The 19,868-nt window shown below is 39.3% G+C and overlaps 1 protein-coding gene across 1 annotated transcript in view; it reads left to right on the forward strand.

The window, feature by feature from the left end:
* Nucleotides 1-2,103: 2,103 nt before the first annotated feature.
* Nucleotides 2,104-19,868, forward strand: part of LOC129437108 (sterile alpha motif domain-containing protein 3) — a 95,479-nt gene continuing 77,714 nt past the window's right edge. Inside the window, exons 1-2 of the mRNA XM_073863479.1 lie at nucleotides 2,104-2,383; nucleotides 2,470-3,022. Coding sequence (XP_073719580.1) covers nucleotides 2,372-2,383; nucleotides 2,470-3,022 — 565 coding nt within the window. The 5' untranslated portion in view covers nucleotides 2,104-2,371. The remainder of the gene's footprint in view (nucleotides 2,384-2,469; nucleotides 3,023-19,868) is intronic.

Below are 19,868 nucleotides of genomic sequence, written 5' to 3' on the forward strand. Positions count from 1 at the left end.
CGGAAGTTATGATATAAATAGAAAATAACAGCCTAGCAGGGATGATGGAATAGAAACTGTTGTGCTACTGTGTTTGTATACAGCCATGTATTTGTAGTAAATCAATCAGCTTTACTGCATGTTTATTTTTCATAAGAGAGAATAATAAGGCAACCTGACTATGAATTTAGGTCCTATAAATAAAGTTCTTGACTTCAAAATGTAGGTGGATACACCTCTGAAACACATGAACACACACAGACCAGACGTCCACATTTCATGTCTCATTCACCAATGAGAAAACTTTGCTGAACAAAGTGAATAACAACATAAACAACTGTTTTAAATACAGCATGTTTTCGGTTGTGTAGAGGTAATAGTTTGCTTGTATTTTTGAAAACATAAATATTGTTAAGCTAATTCTTAAAAATACACGAGTAACACAATAGCTGCTCATGTGCAGCTTGTCAATTCAGCAGGAAAGTTTGTTTGCCTCTGTTTACAAAGTGCACGTGAATACGTTGATGATGTATGATGTCTGCGTGAACAGGTTGCGTAGTGGCATGCAAAACACATTCACAGAAGAGGAGCAAAAATTGCATGTGTCCAATTATTGCGTTCGGCCCAACTTCAATGATTTGTTGAACATTTAATAGTCTTATGTCTTTCACAGATGACATATATTTATACAAATACAAATTTTAGCATAGTGATTGGTATCAGGATGTGAGGAGACTTTCAACAAACTTAACTATAAATGTTTCTGGATTAAATCAAATATCTTGCCTTTAAATGACTGAACACATGCGGGACGGCACATTAAATGTGTTGTCCCTATACTAACACACCTTCTGTGTTGTTATTTATTGTGCCGCCCCCCATGGTCCTGCGACGTTAGATCAGAATTGTCTTGTCTTCAAGTGTTCATTTATCACAAAATAGAGTAACACGAGTAACCAACTCATTTAAATTTCACTCATTTTAACTGCGTTACTTGATTTAAAAAAAATACTTCGTTACATGTTTATTACCGCTAAAAGTAGTGGAATTACAGTAACAGAATTAATTGTAATGCGTTATTCCCATCACTGTTTTTAACACAACTTGTGTTGTCCCTTTCATTTATTTTATAACACATTAAATGGCATGAAACACACAATGTGTAAAAAATTAACACATCATTTTTTGCAGTGTACCTCTAAAATAAATAAAAACATGCAAGATTGTGTAGACTGCTGTGGTGGAAATTTAGCAATTACCTGATAGACTGAGACGAGACAGAATAAATGCCAAAAGAAGAAGAATTTAATGTTTTACTTGCAAGGGCTTCAACATACAAAGCAATCAAATCAATGTACAGCAAAAGCAACTCTCAGTATTCTTGCTGGCCTTTTTATGAGCCCGCTTACCTCAAACCCCATGTTTTTTTATGATAATTTTATAATTAAATCACTGTAGTATTCTAAAGTGATAATCATGGTAAGTCACTAGTAATGACTCAAGTGTTACCACATCATTCTAGTAATAAGTCATAATTTGGATCAATATTCTAAAGTGACGATCATAGTTAGCCACCAGTAATTCCTTTAGAAGGATGTAGTAACACTTGAATCATATGTTTTCATATTTAAAATGACTGTCACCTCTGTCTCTCGTGCACGCTCTCTCTCCCTGTGTGTATACAGATACAAAGAGGTGACAGTAATTTTAAATATTATTATGAAACCTTTAATGAATATAGCTTTTACTACAAAAAACTAATCACTACACAAAAAACACCTTTACCACATTAAAACCATTGTTAATTTTCATAAGGGAGGTACAGTGGATCACAATGTGTTAATAATTATCCGTTCACTAAATTCCATTGCAGTTTAATTGTCTCCTGCAGTGTTTGAATCAACAGTAAATATCTACATATATTTTAATATTTGGTGCAGATCATTACACTATTTATCTTATATTGTGTACACTCTCACACACTTTCCACACTACTGACACACCAGAAACAACAGAGCCGTAAATCTGCCTCCAGATCTGCAGCCTCCTCATACTCACTTGTAAAGCAGTGAGCGTCTTCTGTCTCCAGTACAGCAGGAGGCGCTGCAGCTCTTTAGTCCGCAAATAAACTCACTAAAGAAAGAAAGAGCGCGCGTGTGATGTGTTTGTATATCCTGAGTGTTTTTCTCTCTTGCGTGTTTCATTGAGTGTAAACAGAGTCTTGTCTCTGTGTATTTAAGTGTTGAGACGATGATGATGAGATGTGCTGTAAATGAGTAGGAACTGATCTGTCCGTGCTGGATATATTGATGATGTCATCACAGAAATCTCTCAGCTGAAGAAAGAGGTGGCGTTACTGGAGACAAAGCTGAGGTCAAGAAGAGATTTAGCAATGAATCGAGAGGTTTGTACAACTTAAACATCATTTACCTGAATCAGACAACATCAAATCATTTCTAATCTTACTGTCTGTGTGTGTTGTGTTGTCAGGATGTGGATTGTTGTGAATCTTCAGTGTATGTGACTGATGATGGGAGTCTGGATTCAGTGTGGATGAGCAGAGATCAGAGCCGCACACCACAGACACTGCTGGACTCTAAACTCTCTGAAGAGAAATCCAGACACACACAGGACTCCGATCTCAGTCTGACTTTACTCTGTTATACTGAGTCAAAGCTCACAGACACTCAGGACACTACAGTGTGTGACAGTAAACAGAGCTTACAGGAGGATCAAACCTCCACAGAGTCTCTGGATTCTGTCTGTAACGCTGGAGAACAGCAGCAGATCCTGCAGACCAAACTGAAGATGTGTTCAGTTAAACTCATCGACTGCACGAACCTCATGATGAAGATTAAAACTGAACCCACAGAAATCAAAACTGAACCCACAGAAATCAAAACTGAACCCACAGAAATCAAAACTGAACCCACAATAATCAAAACTGAACCCACAATAATCAAAACTGAACCCACAGAAATCAAAACTGAACACACAGAAGAGGAAGATCGCACTGAGGAAGATGATGATTTTATTCCATCAGGTATGTCTCCTTAATTGTTGTATTTTTAACAATTTTACCATGTGAGCACATGTTTTGGGTTTTCAGTCACAAAAAGACCCCACAAAAATGTAAGTACTACAATTTTAAAGGAGTTTAGGATATCTTTAAAACTTATTGAGAAACAGCATGTAGGCTTAAAGGGTTAGTTCACCCCACAAGTATAATTTTATCTTAAATCAATTACCCCTGTGTCATCCTAATAAACCCCCAAGTGCTCAGACTGTCTTCAGAACACATTTTTAGATATTTTTTTATTAAAAACCGATAGCCCAGCAAACACAGACCGTTACCCTAACGCAGTGCCGGTCCTAGATGCTGGGGGGCCCTAAGCAAAGCTTTGTGAGGGGCCCTCTGTCAGTGCATTCAGACCCTGATAGCACACATACATCTCGGAGACGTCTATTTGATGTCTGTGTTTACATCTGCAAGATGTCTTATTTAGATTGTTTTCTCATCTGTAATACGTCTGTGAGACGTCTCCTAAAAGATGTCATATAGACATATTGAAGATGTCTGCAAGACGTTTTTGATTTAGAATGTATGTAAAGCAGCTCTTTTCCTTTATAAGATGTTTTTACACACAAGATGTATTCCAGATCTCCAAATCTTTACCAGACATCTTACAGACGTACCTGTGCTATCTAGGTAAAACCCAGTCAATGTTGCTGTTAGTTAGTTGTTAACTAACCACATAGTGTATTATCTTATAGCTGTATATTATTCCCATATGCACATTACTTTGAAACCCTGACTGATAAACTTGCTGATTATAACATGAAACATGTATTTGCTGATAAGTTGTTTTGATTTAAAATGTGTTGTGAGAAGCACTAAAAAATTAACCTGATCTAAATGAATGTAATGAATCAAAATAAATTAAATATTAATACATACTGTTAATACACAGGGGTTAAATTGGGATTTGTTATGTGGGGGGGGGGCTCTGTGGGGAGGGGTACTTCGAGGGGTAACATGTTCAATACTGATGACAGCAAAGCCACTGGTGTGTTTCAATGACATTCTGGACCTCTGATAGGATTTGATAAGTTTCAGCTTTAGAGCATTTCACCCGTAGAAACATTAATCTTTATTGAAAGTGTGTCATATTTGTAGTCGAAATGTAACATACATTTAGAGTTTGGTGCCTATTTTACAGAGAAAAGGGGTGTTTGTAGTCTCACTCCCTCAACAAAGACATTGCACTTCCTGCTTACAATGATGCAAAATGATGATTTTTTTGCATCATTGAAAGAAGGAAGTGCAACACTGAAATCTGTATTTCTCCTGTATCAGCGACAACTGAGGAAATGATGCATGACCATTCAAAAACATGACTGGAGTTCTAACTATACACAGCTTAATACAAATGGGTGAAGTGTCCCTTTAAAGCTGTCACAGAGGTTGACCCCAAATATTTTAAAAATAGTGTCTGATTTTAAATATTGCAAATCTATGAGTTTGACACCCTATATCCATTTGTTGCACATGTCATTATGCACAACTGATCAAACTTTAAAGGAAGTTAAAAGAATCAATCTCCTTGAATAATTCTAGGCATAAGATGCCCAAAAAGACTCAATTAACAAGAAAAGGTACAACACACACTACTGTATCAGCAACATGTCTTATAAATTAACCAGATTCTCTATGCTGGTCAGCAGCTAAAACAATCATATATTTAGGTTTGATTTGTGTAATCAAAATACATTATTTTATTAAACTATACAATGAGTTATATCCAGTGTTATCCAGTTAACATACTGTAATTAAACGAGTGACATATACTTTAATCCTTAACAAATTTCAAGTCTTCTAATAAGTTTTCTCGACGTGGGCACCATTCTTACCTCTCTCTCTCTCTCTCTCTCTCCCTCCGTCTCTCCCTCTCTCTCTCTCTCTCTCATGATGTCAAATTATCCTGCGCGAGAGCGCGTTCTTGAAGTTCAAAGGGAAAAGCGCGTGTTTTCGCGGCAATTGCGTCACCCAATTCGCGTCATTTGCATCGCCCCATGCTAGGACGCGTATGGATGCATCTTTGCATTGACTTTGTATGTAATCTGCTCGCGCAAATCCTTTATCTTGTTCCCTTGCTTCACGTTTTTTCCCCTTTATTCTGCCCCAGACGGATAGCTTTGTTTTAAATCAATGGTGAGCATATAATATGCGCATCGTTACCAAATCACCCTTCTGCGTCATGCACGCAGCCGTTTCTAAATTTGAAGGCTGCAGCCTCCGGATGTCGCATATGCGCGCTGCATACGTCATCAAGCCTGATTTATTTAAGTTAAATAAGCATTTCATTTGCAAGTCATAAACATAATATAACAATTAACCATTAACTAAGAATAATAGTCAACATTATAATTGTTAATATTCTGAAATACGTTTTTATGACGCATATGCAGCCTACAGATGTGACCTCTAAAGGCTGCAGCCTTCGGATTGAGAAACTGCCTGCATGTTGTCCGAGTATACCACTGATTTAAGAAATCATCAAGTATTTTTAAAAACCCGCATAAATTCGAAAGTTTGCAAATTATTTAAATTATAGCATCTTGTTTTCATTAAACATAATAATAATTTTTCTTTGATATAATGGTTTTAAATAATTCTGAAATCAAGGGGGCCCTCTAGTGGTGCGGGGCCCTATGCAAATTGCGTAGTTTGCGTATAGGAAAGACCGGCACTGCCCTAACGTTCCCATATGGTTTCCATTTGGTTCTTTTTTTCCAGAACGTTTCCTGTAGGTTTTTTAAGAAATACAAAAACTTTAATAGAATGGATGGCTTTTACTCAGACAACTTCTTAAAGCTGCAGGGCAGCTCTGTAAATGCCCACTGCTCCGTGTGTGTTAACTACTGCTGCTATCCATCACATTTTTAAGGAAATTAAATGAAAACATGAATAAATCCATTGTATTCTTTATTTCTGCGTTTGCGTGCTACACTGCTGCAGCACGCGCTTTTCTACACTGGTCCTCCAGCGCGCGCTGGCGAACTCGCGTCACGGTCGTTTAATTTTACCTCAGAAACAAACATTATTTTACAGATTTCTTTTCTCTCTTTTGTCATTTAGTTACTTAAATATGAGAGAACAATATATATTTTAGTGGTTTTCTATTGATTTTAACGTTTTTATGAAGAGGGTATGTTGTTAAAAGAAGCTTTTGATTGATGTAAAAACGGAGATCGCTAACGTTATGCGGATAAATAAACTGGGTTGTAAGATCCGTTAACGTGAATGAAATGTTTTATTTCTCTCTTTTTACCTCCGAGACTACAATATTTTTATCTCTTTCTTTATTCAGCAACGTTAACTTAAATATGTGTGTACAAAAATATATTTTAATTATTTCCAACTCCACAGTTTCGGTCCTCAAGAGGTGTAATGAACAATATAGATCATATAATAACCTCCTTTTTATTTATTTTTAGTTCACTGTTTTGTTTAAGATAGATGTAAGAATATTAAAGTAAATTTTATCCAACTGGACGCAGAATCAGTTACTGCGGCTGGCCCAGTTGGTGCTTGAAAAAATAAACACAATAAAAGGGAAATTCGGCAAACCTAAGGGTGAGACATGGGAGACAGTGATGCGCGGGTATAAACAACCCGCACCCGACCGACGTTTTCAACTAATCCACCCTCAACTCCGAACGCAAAAAATAAAAATTAAATAGTGTAGTAATTGTTCAAAGTAGTTAACTGGCATCTTTATTTCAAACGACCCAACCAACCGCGACCCGAAAATCACAAAAAATATTTTTGGATGACTAGTTACCGCGGATGACCGCAGGCCCCCGCTCATTTCGGATCAACCCACGCATCACTGATGGGAGAGGCTTTGTTTGCAGATCAATGCAGCATTCCTGCTTGTGTCACGGACCCCCGACGACTGCGAGAGGTGGTGGTATTCACTACAATCACAGTCGATGGTTGATATTGCAGCCTTTAAAGGGGCAAGCATGACAACAGGATGGCCTATAATATTAAATATATAATATCATTATTGTTTCATGTAATTCTAAAAATGTCCTGCTTGTCATGAATGTAATGAATTATGAAACAAATGTCATAAACAATGCTTTTGAGTTGGTGAAACTGTACGTGTTAAGGAGGATCAGCACCTAAGCCATTTTATGATCCTTTGTGAATAGGTCTTAGTGAGTTAGGAGTCCTCCCGACTTCTTTAAAGCTGTTGCAGACTTAGGTGCTACTTTTAGGGCTAAAATGCTTCGTGAGTTACTCTTAGTGAAAAAAATTAGGAGTCCTAAAGTTAGGAGTGACAAGCACATTATTTTTAGGAGTTGCTCCTAAATTCGCCAGTTAGGAGGCACTACTTTTAGCCTTAAAATTCTTTGTGAATACTAGGGATGGGCATTTTCCAGTAATTTACTATTCAAATATTTAAGCTCATAAAGAACGAATATTTGAATATTCGTTTATTAAAATTGTTAATTAAGACATGCATGTTTTGTATTTTTCAACAAGTTAAACTTATATTCTGTATGTATGTATGTATGGTATGTATGTATGTATGTATTTTTAAGCTGAAAACATTGTAAAAATTTTAAATTTTTCTTAAAAAATATCCTACAGAAAAACGAGGTGTTAAAACCCCATGCGGAGCGCAGTCTGAGTCAAATCCTTAGTTTCAAGTCGGTCGTTTCATTACTGTTTGATCTTACATTATATTATACCAAATATTATACACTAACCTCAAATCTAAGCGAAGTTTGAGGACTTGCGAAGTTTAAAGTTTGAGGACTTGACAGGCTATAAACAGACTCAAAACACCAAATAAGAGCCCGGAGCAAACGAAAAAACACATCTACATAACCCACTGCTCAGTCGCCATATAAATATCTTCTCAGTTTAGTTTTACATGTATTTGTGAATAAAGAAACCATATTTACCCTACCTGCTTCGGTGAAAGCCCGTTCTTCTGACTAGATACAATAATGGCGATGCGTGTTGTGATACGTAATACGTTGTGTACGTAATCAGGAAGTGATGTTATGCATGATTTTTTGATGCTGAGACACACAGTGAAGATGTCGAGTATTACTTCATGGTGGCAGCGGTGAAAAACTCTAATATTACCAACGCAAGTAAAGAAATGTGCAACAAGATTAATCTTTATTGACGGAGTTCACTTCACAATGCAACTTCACCTGTTAACGTTACACATGTTGCGGATCGCCGAAGGCACCTTGTCTGTGGATAATTGTGAATCGGTCTAAGAAACACAACGAAAGCAAAATGGAACACACAAGGAAAATTTACAAAAAAAAAAGTTAAAGAATGGCAGCGGATCTACCAATGATGAACTGGTCTGATCCTGATCTAAGTGAGGCAATGTCTTTATTTAAACAAAAAATGAATCTATATCTGGAAGATGATGAAATAACTGATGCAGATAAAAAGCTAGGAAAGTGTGTAGAGGCATTGGAGATGAGGGTTTAAAACGACTCAATGCAAGTGGTCTCAGTGATGCAGATAAGATAAATCCTGACACCTTGTGGAACTTCTTTGAAGGACAACTAAAGTGAAATGTTAACTTCAGAATTCACAGGCTACATCTCATGCAATACAGACAGAGAACAGATGACTAGCATTGATGATTTTGTGACCAGAGTCAGAACACTAGCATTGAAATGCCAATTTAAGATGAAGAGCTTAATGAAAGATTAGTTGAGCTTATCATTGCAAGTACTCCCTTTGATGCTTTAAGAAATGATCTTTATAGCAAGCCTAAAGGGCATCCAATTGCTGAAGTACTAGCAGAGGGACGAAAACACGAAGCCTTAGCAGCTGGAAATGAACAAATTCAACAGCTCAACGTGCCACACAAGGATAAAGTCCATGTAATAACAAGAGGACGAACCTGTCAAAACTGGGACAGGAACCACAAACCAAGGCAAAGCCCTGCATATAATGATACATGCTCTATGTGTGGAAATAAAGGCCATTAGGCAAAATGCTGTAAAAAGACGAGACAACAAAGACAGTTCTCCGCGCAGCGCAGAAGCAAGTCACGACCACGCACCGGATACCAAAGACATAACTACCCAAGAAGAGACTACAAGCACAAGGATGAGCCCAGCATCAATGTAGTAGACAATACTAAAGAAGATGAAGTGAGTACATACCGAAAGCACTTTTACTCCAGTGCAATGTGCTTACATAGCATCCATGTGAAGCCACCCAGAGATGAAGCATATACAACTCTGAATGTTAAATCACCAAACTTACAAGGACAGGGATACACACTTTGTTAAAAATAGACACCGGTGCATCAGGAAACACGTTACCACTGCGTACATTCCAGCAGATGTATGGAACAGCAACACAAAATATGCAACACCTGAAACCAGCATCTAACATAAAGCTAACGTTGTATACCGGTGACATAATACCCTGTTATGGAATTCTCAATATGCCGTGCCAGAACAAAGAGTCCAGATGGATAGATGCAAAATTCTATGTTGTTGACGTACCTGGACCAGCTGTTGTCGGATTACCCACAAGTGAACTGCTTAGACTTGTGACTGTAAATGTAGATACATGTCTGAAAAAGAAAACAAACGTGTGAAACAACCAACTAATACGTGCAAACCACAACACATAAGAGGCATTAAGGAACTGAAGGACAATTTTCCAGACCAATTTGATAAAATAGGCAGTTTTAGCGGCACAGGAAAGCTGATCCTGAAAGAAGGGGCCAACCCATTCATCGACCCACCACGTAAATGCAGCATTCACATTAAGGAAAACCTTCAGAGTGAGCTGAATATGCTTATCGATCAAGGAGTCCTACGAAAAGTGGAAGAGCACACAGACTTTTGCACTTTACTGCAATACTTGTGAATAGGACCCCCTTTAAAGGGATTTATTAACATTGTGAGAGGTGTAGAAAGACTAACTTTATACAATTATATGTAAAGTATATTAATGATAGACAATGTATGTCTAAAGATTACAAAGTTGATAGGTTTGTGTAGAAGCAGTAAAAGTGCCTCTCTTTTTATTCCTCTCTTGCAGATTAAAAGAGCTTAATCCGTCATTATTTCAGATTCAAAAGTATACTCTTTATAAAGTATGTAGGGTCAGCTTACATAATGACTCTTTGATTGTTTGAGCTATAATGGCTTGTTCTCGAACGCACAGAAAACTCATCTGAAAAGACACAACGTGCTTGCACGCATAATGTAATTATCACGGGCAAATCGACAAAATTTCATGCCAAATATACATGGCCGGTTGTGAATATACCTGGGAGAGCCGCCCAAGTAAAGTAAATGTGTGGGAAACACCTTCTGGTTGGTGTAATTTGGACAATCTAAGCATGCAACACACAAATGATAGCCACGTAAAATAAATGTAAGTTATCGCAGCTCCATACGATATGTATATCGCTCACACCCATCGCGATGATAATGAATTTTTTGAATATATCGTGCAGCCCTATTTTTTGTGCAAATAAGAATGAAAAGACGACAATTTAACTGTTTCATGTTTCTTTCAAAACACAATATCGTGCAGCCCTATTTTTTTGTGTAAATAAGAATGAAAAGACGACAATTTAACTGTTTCATGTTTCTTTCAAAACACACAGAACAGAAACTCTTCACCAGATCTGAGATCAGCTTTACTACCATACAAGAGAAGAAACATCATTCAGAAGACCACAAAGAGAAGAAGAAGAAGAAGAAGAAGAAGAAGCAGTTTCACTGTGAGCAGTGTGGGAAGATTTGTGTCTCTTCCTCTGATCTAAATGATCACATGAGGACACACAGTGATGAAAAGCCTTTCAACTGCACTGAATGTGGAAAATACTTCACAACCAAACACACTCTTAAAACTCATCAGAGACTTCACACAGGTGATAAACCTTTCAAATGCGCTCAGTGTGACAAGACTTTTTCTCAGTTAGGTCACTTAAAATCCCATCAGAGAGTTCATACTGGAGAGAAACCTTATCACTGTAGTGTCTGTGGGAAGAGTTTTAGTCTAAAGCAGAATTTACTAAATCATAAGAGAATTCATACAGGTGAAAAACCTTTCAAATGCTCTCAGTGTGACATGACGTTTGCTTATTCAGGTCACTTGAAAGCCCATCAAAGAGTTCATACTGGAGAGAAACCTTATCACTGTAGTGTCTGTGGGAAGAGTTTTAGCCAAGGGTCTACATTACTAAATCATAAGAGAATTCATACAGGTGAAAAACCTTTCAAATGCTCTCAGTGTGACAAGACATTTGCTTATTCAAGTCATTTCAAAGCCCATCAGAGAGTTCACACTGGAGAGAAACCTCATCACTGTAGTCTCTGTGGAAAGAGTTTTAGTCGCGGGTCTTCATTGCTAAATCATAAGAGAATTCATACAGGTGAAAAACCTTTCAAATGCTCTCAGTGTGACAAGATGTTTGCTTATTCAAGTTACTTCAAAGCCCATCAGAGAGTTCATACTGGAGAAAAACCTTAACACTGTAATGTTTGTTGGAAGATTTAATAAACAGTCTTTGTAAAGCACCAGTGACCTTAAGGTTATGACACCTGTAGTGGCTGTTTGTCCTTTTACTTAAGCAAAACTAATAACAACAAAACTTTTCCAAATGGCCACTAAGGCTGCGTCATGGGTAGGCTTTACGCATGGTTAGAGGTACAAAAATAAACTAATGTCCATAGCCAAAGACGAGTTCTAGGAGGTTTATTTACACAGATAAGCAAGCTCACAGACATTTCCTGCTGCCTCTCTCACCCTGTGGTAAAAAAAACATATGCCCTCGCAGCCTTTTCGGTTCCTCCCACCTTAACCCATTTATGCAAATTAACATAGCACCACATGACCAAACTAAAGACTATATAGTAGACTATAACTTAAGCCTAAAAATAAACAAAGTGCAAAAATAGCTCCAACAACCCAGCCCCTAATTGTGACGGTAAGTTGCCCACAATTAACCTTAGCTGTTAGCACAAAGGAGCTATAATTATAACCCAAACACTAAGCTTAAATCTTGCATCTTCAGATTTTCCATGCCTGCAAAAAAAACCCCAAATAGACAGAAAACAGAAGAGAGAGAGAGTGAGATGCATAGTCAATTGTTAGCCTCCAAGAGAAGACAGAGCTTGGTTATTGGTCTGTCCAGGATGCTGGTCTTCGTTTGGACCTTCACAGAGCGAACCAGTCCTCTTGAGTCAGCTGTAGTACTTAGAACTTTACCCATCATCCATGAGCCTCTTGGAGCTGTAGCATCAGCGATTACAACAATATCTCCTGGAATGAAGTTTCTTTTTTGCCTTGTCCATTTTTGTCTTTCTTGCATCACAAGCAAATACTCTGAGGTCCACCTTTTCCAGAAAAGCTCCGCAATGTACTGCACTTGCCTCCACCTCCTCTTAATATACAGATCAGAATTTTCAAACAGACCTGGTGACAAAATGGGCTTGCCTTTCAGCAGAAGAATGTGATTTGGAGTGAGTGCTTCCAAGTCATTGGGATCCTCTGAGACCTTAGTTATTGGCCGGTCATTGAGTATTGCTTCGACCTCACAAAACAGTGTTTGCAGGCCTTCCTCGTCCAGCAGTTGATGTCCAACAACCGAGGTAAGTACACTGCGCACAGAACGAATCAGACGCTCCCAAACGCCACCTTGGTGAGATGCAGCTGGGGTGCATCTGGGGTGTCAATCACTCCTTCCTGCACAAAAGTCCTTTCAATTTTTAGAATGATTTAAAGCAGCCAGGGCCTGCCTCAGCTCCTTCTGCTCACCAACAAAATTTGTGCCGTTATCTGACCTCATACTTGTCACGGGTCCTCTTCTGCAGACGAATCTTTGCACAGCATTGATGCAGGAGTCTGTGTCGAGGGAGTTCGCCACCTCCAGATGTAATGCACGGCTGCTCAGACAGGTAAATATCACTCCATATCGCTTCAGCACAGTTCTCCCTCTCCTCACATCCAGTGGTCCAAAATAGTCTACGCCTACATTTGTAAAGGGCGCGTTATCAGGCACAACTCGTTCCTCTGGTAAATCTGACATCTTTTGTTCTCCAAGTTTTCCTCTGTACCTTCTGCACACTGTACATTGTGAGAGAATCTTCCTGGCCGCAGAGTTGGCATTTATAACCCAATACTTCTGTCTCAATCTGTAAAGCATGTGATTGCGTCCAGCATGTCCAAGTTGATAATGGATGTGACGGTATATGAGCTGGGAAACATGCAGATCTTTTGACAGAATCACAGGATGTTTAACCTCCAACGGCAGGACAGATTTAGACAGGCGTCCACCAACTCTGAGAATGCCATCTTTAATGAAGGGGTCGAGGCGATACAGAGGGCTGTCTTTGGAAACAGTCTTTGGATCGTGTTTTAGTGAGGAACTTTCAGTGCTGAATCTTTGGTTTTGTGCAAACTGAATTATTGCCCTTTCGGCTTCCTCCAAACGCTCTGGTGTCAAGCTGGATGTTCCAAGCACGGCTTTGAATTTTTTAAGCTCCTTTTCCACATTTTCATTCTGCTTGACCACATAATCTTTCCTCTTTCGGCTTAAAAGTAAAAGTCTTTCTTTCAACACCAACAACCAGGCCACTGATGTTTTAAGCTTTCTCCAGGATGAGAAATAGTGAATGAGCCGACTGAGGGGGTTGTCACTGTGCGTTGCGACAGCATTCATTTTAAGTTCCCTTTTTACCTCTGGATCATCAGATGGGATGGACGAGAAATCCAAGTCGAGTTTTGGCCATTCGGTGGAAGACAAATGCAAAAAGTCTGGTCCCCTTAGCCATTTTCCTTTCCCAAATTCCTGAGCTCTTAGTCCTCGAGATGCTTCATCTGCAGGATTATCCTTGGTATTTACATACCTCCATTGATCTTTATCCGTGGCTTCTCTTATAGTGCTGACACGGTTAGCAACATATGTGTGAAAGCGCTTTGTTTTGTTGAAGATGTACTTGAGAACAGTAGTGCTATCAGTCCAAAAAACTGACCTTTGCAATGGCAACTGTAATTCCTTCAACAACAGCATGGTATTCACTTGAACTGCAAGCACAGCTGCCGCAAGCTCAAGGCGTGGGATGGTTAGTTGCTTTAGAGGAGCAACACGAGCCTTGCCTGTGATGAATGAAACATGCACACTGTCAGCACTCTCCAATCTCAAGTATGAAACAGTGCCATATCCTGATTGACTGGCATCTGAAAAATTATGGAATTCTGCTTTCACTTGTGTTCCAAAGTTCTTAGGTTTAATGCACCGTTCCACATATGCTGAAGTTCAGAGAGCCACTCAGACCAATGTCTGGAGACGGCACTAGGGACTGGCTCATCCCATTTGAAGTTCCTTTTACACAGCTCCTGTAACAGTAATTTAGCAGGGATTATAAAAGGAGACAAAAAAACCCAGTGGATCATTGAGAGAGCTCACCACAGAAAGGATGCCCCTCCTGGTGTGTGGACGTTCCTGTACCGCCGTCCTGAAGCTGAACATGTCTCCTTGAACACACCATTGCATGCCCAGAGCTCTTTCCACAGGGTGTTGGTCCCTATCCAAATCCATGCTCTCCAAACTCACTGCTCTGATATTGATGGGAATAAGTGCAAACACATTTTTGCTATTTGTGACCCACTTTTGGAGATGGAAGCCACCTTTTCATTTAATTTTCATGTTAATCCATGTATGAGCTTCACTGCATCTTCATCTGTTGCAGTGGACTTGAGACAGTCATCTACATAGAAATTTGTCTTGACTGTGCTGAGGACGTCGGGTGAGTATCGCAATGCATTATCCTCAGCAGTTCTTCTCAGTGCATAGTTTGAGCAGCTTGGAGAGGATACAGCTCCAAACAAATGTACGCACATCCTGTATTCCTCTGGCTCAATTGTAACGTCTCCATTGGGCCACCATAAAAAGCGCAAGAAGTTGACATGCTTGTGTGGGACCCGGACCTGATGGAACATGGCATTGATATCAGCCATAATAGCGATGGGCTCTTCTCTAAACCGGAGGAGGACGCCAATAAGCGTGTTAGTGAAGTCTGGGCCCTGCAAGAGCTGTCTGTTTAATGATGTACCTTTATAAGTACAGCCGCAATCAAACACAACACGCAATTTACCTTTGGTTGTGTGATGTACACCATGGTGGGGAATGTACCACAAGTTTCCTTGTTTTGGAGCAGGCTCATTTGTGGGAACCTTTTCTGCATATTCTTGCTCCAACATGTTGTTGAAAAAATCAGTATATTGAGCCTTGAATGAAATATCTCTGTTAAATCTCCTCTTCAGGCTTTGGAGTCTTTGTAATGCAATGCAGCGATTATTTGGCAAAATAGGATCTTCAACTCTGAAAGGTAAGTCAATACAATAATGTTCATTGTTAAGCACTGCTGTATCCTTCACAATTTTCATAAATTTAATGTCTTCTCTTGACATCTCAAGTTGTTCGTCGTATGTTCTTTCAGCAAAGCCATGATTGTACTGCTGCATCAACATATTTTCCAAGTGCTCCACAGATATATGATTAGCAGTTACAACAGTGCATCCTGATTTGACACCAGCACCTCCAGAATCTCCAACACGAAGAGGCCCGTTTATGACCCAACCAACTCTGGTCCTCACTGCATACGTTCCACCACATTGGCTGTTTATTAGTTCCCATGGCTCCAAAACTTTGGGAGAGTCAGTTCCAATGAGCAAGTCCACATCTGCATCAACTTCATGTAGCTTAATGCTACTCAAATACGCCCACTTGGCAACATCATCCTGACATGGCAGATTAACTTTGGATACAGGCATTTCTGTTTGTGCCAGAACAGATGGCAGCTCAATAAAATCCTCTGTATCAAAACCAGAAACCTCCAGACCCGTTATCACAGTGGTATTTATGGTTTTAGTCTGTCCCAGTGTCTTTAATAGTATGTTACAATTTTTACCTGATACTCCCAGCCTTTCAGCCAGACTTGCAGTGCAGAAGGTACCAGAGCTCCCAGGGTCCAAGAAAGGGTAAGTATGCACAACCTTATACTTTTCTGACTTTTCACCAGCACAGCCACAATGGAAAAAACAGCAGTATCCTCTTCACCAGCCCCAATTTGACCACACGTCTGCTGCTGCTCAGGTACAATGCTCACAGTTTCTTTGCAGGTTATCCTTGTAGTATCCTCCTTCTCCACATGCAGGACAGATGGGTGTTTCCTGTGACACACTTCACAATCCAAACGACTCCTACAGTCCTTTTTTTTTATGTCCATCCTTTATTACATTGATGCTGGTGGCAAAGGTACCACTTTTCCTTTTCTGCTTAACTTGAGTGGATAGCTTTGTGTGGGTGGTGGGGGAACATCATTAATATTTCCAAACAGCGGGTCTGAAACAATTTTGACTTGTTTTTCAATAAAATTTACAAAATCAACAAACACTGCTCTGCTTCCAGTTTGTTCCAGTATATCACATGCCACATTTCTCCACTTTTCCCTCAGTTTGTATGGAAGTTTCATTAGAATTGTCCTGAGGTTAGCTGGCATGTCCAACTCCTTCATATACTTTATATGATGTACTATATTGGCGCAACCTCGAAGGAACAAAGCATATGACTGCAGAGCGTTAACATCCTCGGGTTTTATCGAGGGCCAATTATTGATTTTGTCCATATAAGCAGAAGAGATTTTGTGTTCACTACCAAAATGTTCAATCAAAATTGTTTTTGCTCTTTGGTAACCCAGTTCAGAGGGCAGATGCTGACAACTTCTTACAATGTTTCTTGGTTGCCCCCTAGTGTATTGTTCTAGGAAGTACAGACAGTCACTGAAATTTTGAGTTTTATCCTCTATACAATTTTCAAAGGCTCTGAGAAAAGATTTAAAATACAGGGGATCACCATCAAATACAGGTATATTTCTCATAGGCAGAGCAGAGGCTGTGTTTTGTTGGACCAACAGGGCAGTAATCTCATTTTGATGCTGCATGATGTTCAAAATGTCCGGAGAATTGGTGGATTGATTATTGTCGTGAGCATTTTGCAAAACCAGTGGCTGTGTCCCTGAGAAGCAGGAATAACATTAGGTATGGGTGGTTGCATTACAACATGTTTAGGTTTAACACCAACAGGGACAGAATTTAATAAGCACCTAGGAGAAGGTTCAGAGTTTTCATTGGTAAGCACAAAATGGTCAGCAGTTGGATTTAGTTAAAATTTTCTTGGAATTTCTGACCTTTCCAAGTAAGAGTTCATGCCATCTGATGTTGTAGATGCACATTTTGACACTTTAGAGCCACACTTTGAATTTATTTCTAGAACCTTAAAGGTATAGCGGAGGATTTTCTCGAATTTTAGAAAAGAACCGCCTTCTCCATGTTTAAAAAAAATGCAATTGCACAACACTCCTGATTGACAACAAGGAGGACCAATAGTGTTGATGATCCACCCGGAAATAGAAAATCCTCCGCAATACCTTTAAATTTTGCGTTTCTTACCTTCAATTCTGCCTCCAAAGCAAGTTGTTCCTTTTCTCTCCTTAAACGTTAATATTTTTGTAGATGCACTAGATGAAGTTCTTGACAGTTTAGAGGCAGCTTTTGAGCGTGCTGCAGAACCTTTATTGGATACACTGTCCTCAGGCCTAATATCAGTTTGATTATCAGGCGGTTTATATGGAAGTTCATATAAATGCCCTGTATTTGATAACCACCCTTTGACATCATCAATAAAGTTTGAAAACAGTTTTTCCTTTGTTCAAAATATGTATTCTGTCTTTCCTTTTCATCCTGAGTTTTCATCATTCCTATGTTCAATGACACAAATGACAAATGATGTTGTTTTGCCTCATTAACACATGTCATCATTTGACCCAAAAGAGACTTGACTACACCGATATTGTCTGCAGAATGCATCAATTCATCCATTTGATTCATGAACAATTTGGCTTGTCTGCATTTCTTCGATCTCTTTTCCTGACACGTTTGCATGAAAAACATCATTCCTTTAACAGTAAAACTTGTACGCTTCTTTATCGCAAGCGCCGTGTCACTTGTGGCTTTGGATACAACGTCAGACATTTTTAATTTCTACTGATGTTGGGCAGGTGCACACACACAGGGCCGCATTAACCATAGGGCTAGGCGGGGCTAAAGCCCCGGGGCCCGAACAAGTAGGGGGCCCGTGATTGGCTGTGAAGCAGATTGACTGCTACTAGACATCTGATTGCCAAAGCCTTACCACGCCCCCTACAAATTAGGTTTTTGCCGCCAGCCGCAGCACGCGCTTTTGAAGAAGCGCTGAGAGCGGAGAAGCGCCCGACGTCATTCGCGTCGGGCGCATTGTCCAATCGAATGAGGGGAGAGGCGGGCCTTACGTTGTGGTAAGGAAGTTTACAAGGGCTTTGAAGAACCGGACTCCACTCGCTCACTTTCTCCTGCGTCTTTGTGCACCTCTCACCCTCAAACAAGGTCAGAGCAAGCGTCCTATTTTTAAAGTTTCTGCTAATATGACAGTTAACAGTAAAAGAGCGCTCACGCGTCAATATTTTATTGACAAGACAGCTTACTCGGTGGTTGCTTAGCAATATGAAAAGCCGCGCCGCACTGTATAGGCTGTATAGTCGCAAACCGTAGAAAGACATTTGGTCAGACATCACTTTAAAATGGCATAAAATGGTGGAATGCTTTACCATCAGAAATTAAAACACTGAAAGGACTCAAGGTTTTTAATACACATTTAAAGCAATGGCTAAAACTGAAACAACTTTGTGAACGCTGATTATACAGGCTACAACTTAATGTATAAATTTGTTTAGATTCTGTGTAGTGACTACTACATCTATTTAAGCCCACATCTTATTTGATGTATTTGATGTATTTATTGTATATATTTTAATAGCTATACATTTGTGCTTCAATACTCTGTAATCTCTGTTTTAACCTTACAAGCCTAACCAGGGACAGGGGTTGCAAATTAGTCTTGGCTATAAACCTGTATGCATGGAAGCTACTTTGTATTTTTTATAAAGCAATGTTTTATCCATTTGTCCCTGTCAAATAAACATTAAATAAATATAAATAAATAAATAAATCAAACATCAGAAGAAGAAAATATGATGCACCATGTGTCAAAATTATGATTTATGACTTTGATTTACGACCTAACACGTAGGTGTGAAATTTGTCACCTTATGAGTTGTTTGCTTCCTGTAATAAAATTTTATGGCGTCAATTGTTGTTAATACTCAGGAAATTACTCCGGAAATGATATTTGTTCAGGTGTCCTATAGTCTCTGTTGTTTCACGCCTCCCCTCTCCTGTGTGAGTGTTTAAATAAGGTCTGGTAGTGTGTATTTTAAACAAGAAGACTGGTGTGGTTCTAGCGTTGCAATGGCTGCTCCAAAGACTCCTAAAAAGTCTAGACGAGTGTTCTGTACTTCTCCGGGAAGAGGTATTGTGGAAATGGAAGAAAGGATTACTTTTGCTCCTAAGAAAAAACAGAGTGTTAGTTTGACAAAGTTTCTCCATGAAAATGAGAAATTTGTGAGACATGATTTCTCGATGTCTGATAGACGTGTGGGAAGATATCTGTTTGACAAGGAGTCGCGGTTCGTCAGGCTCTTTGCGGGCGATTTGGTAGATGGAATTACTTCGGAGGATCCTAGTCTGGTGTTCCCTGCTAAAGACTGGTTCATATTTTATAACTATGTTTGGAACGATTTGAACAACTGTGGCGACGACCCTTTGTACATCGCGGAGTGGGACGGCGAGGATCCTCATACAAGATACCGGGGGGTTGGAGACCATTGTAGAAAGTTGCCAGATGACTTTGTTTATATTTTTCGCTGCGACG

The sequence above is a fragment of the Misgurnus anguillicaudatus genome, chromosome 24, assembly GCF_027580225.2.
Source record: "Misgurnus anguillicaudatus chromosome 24, ASM2758022v2, whole genome shotgun sequence".
In the NCBI taxonomy this organism is placed as follows: Eukaryota; Metazoa; Chordata; class Actinopteri; order Cypriniformes; family Cobitidae; genus Misgurnus; species Misgurnus anguillicaudatus.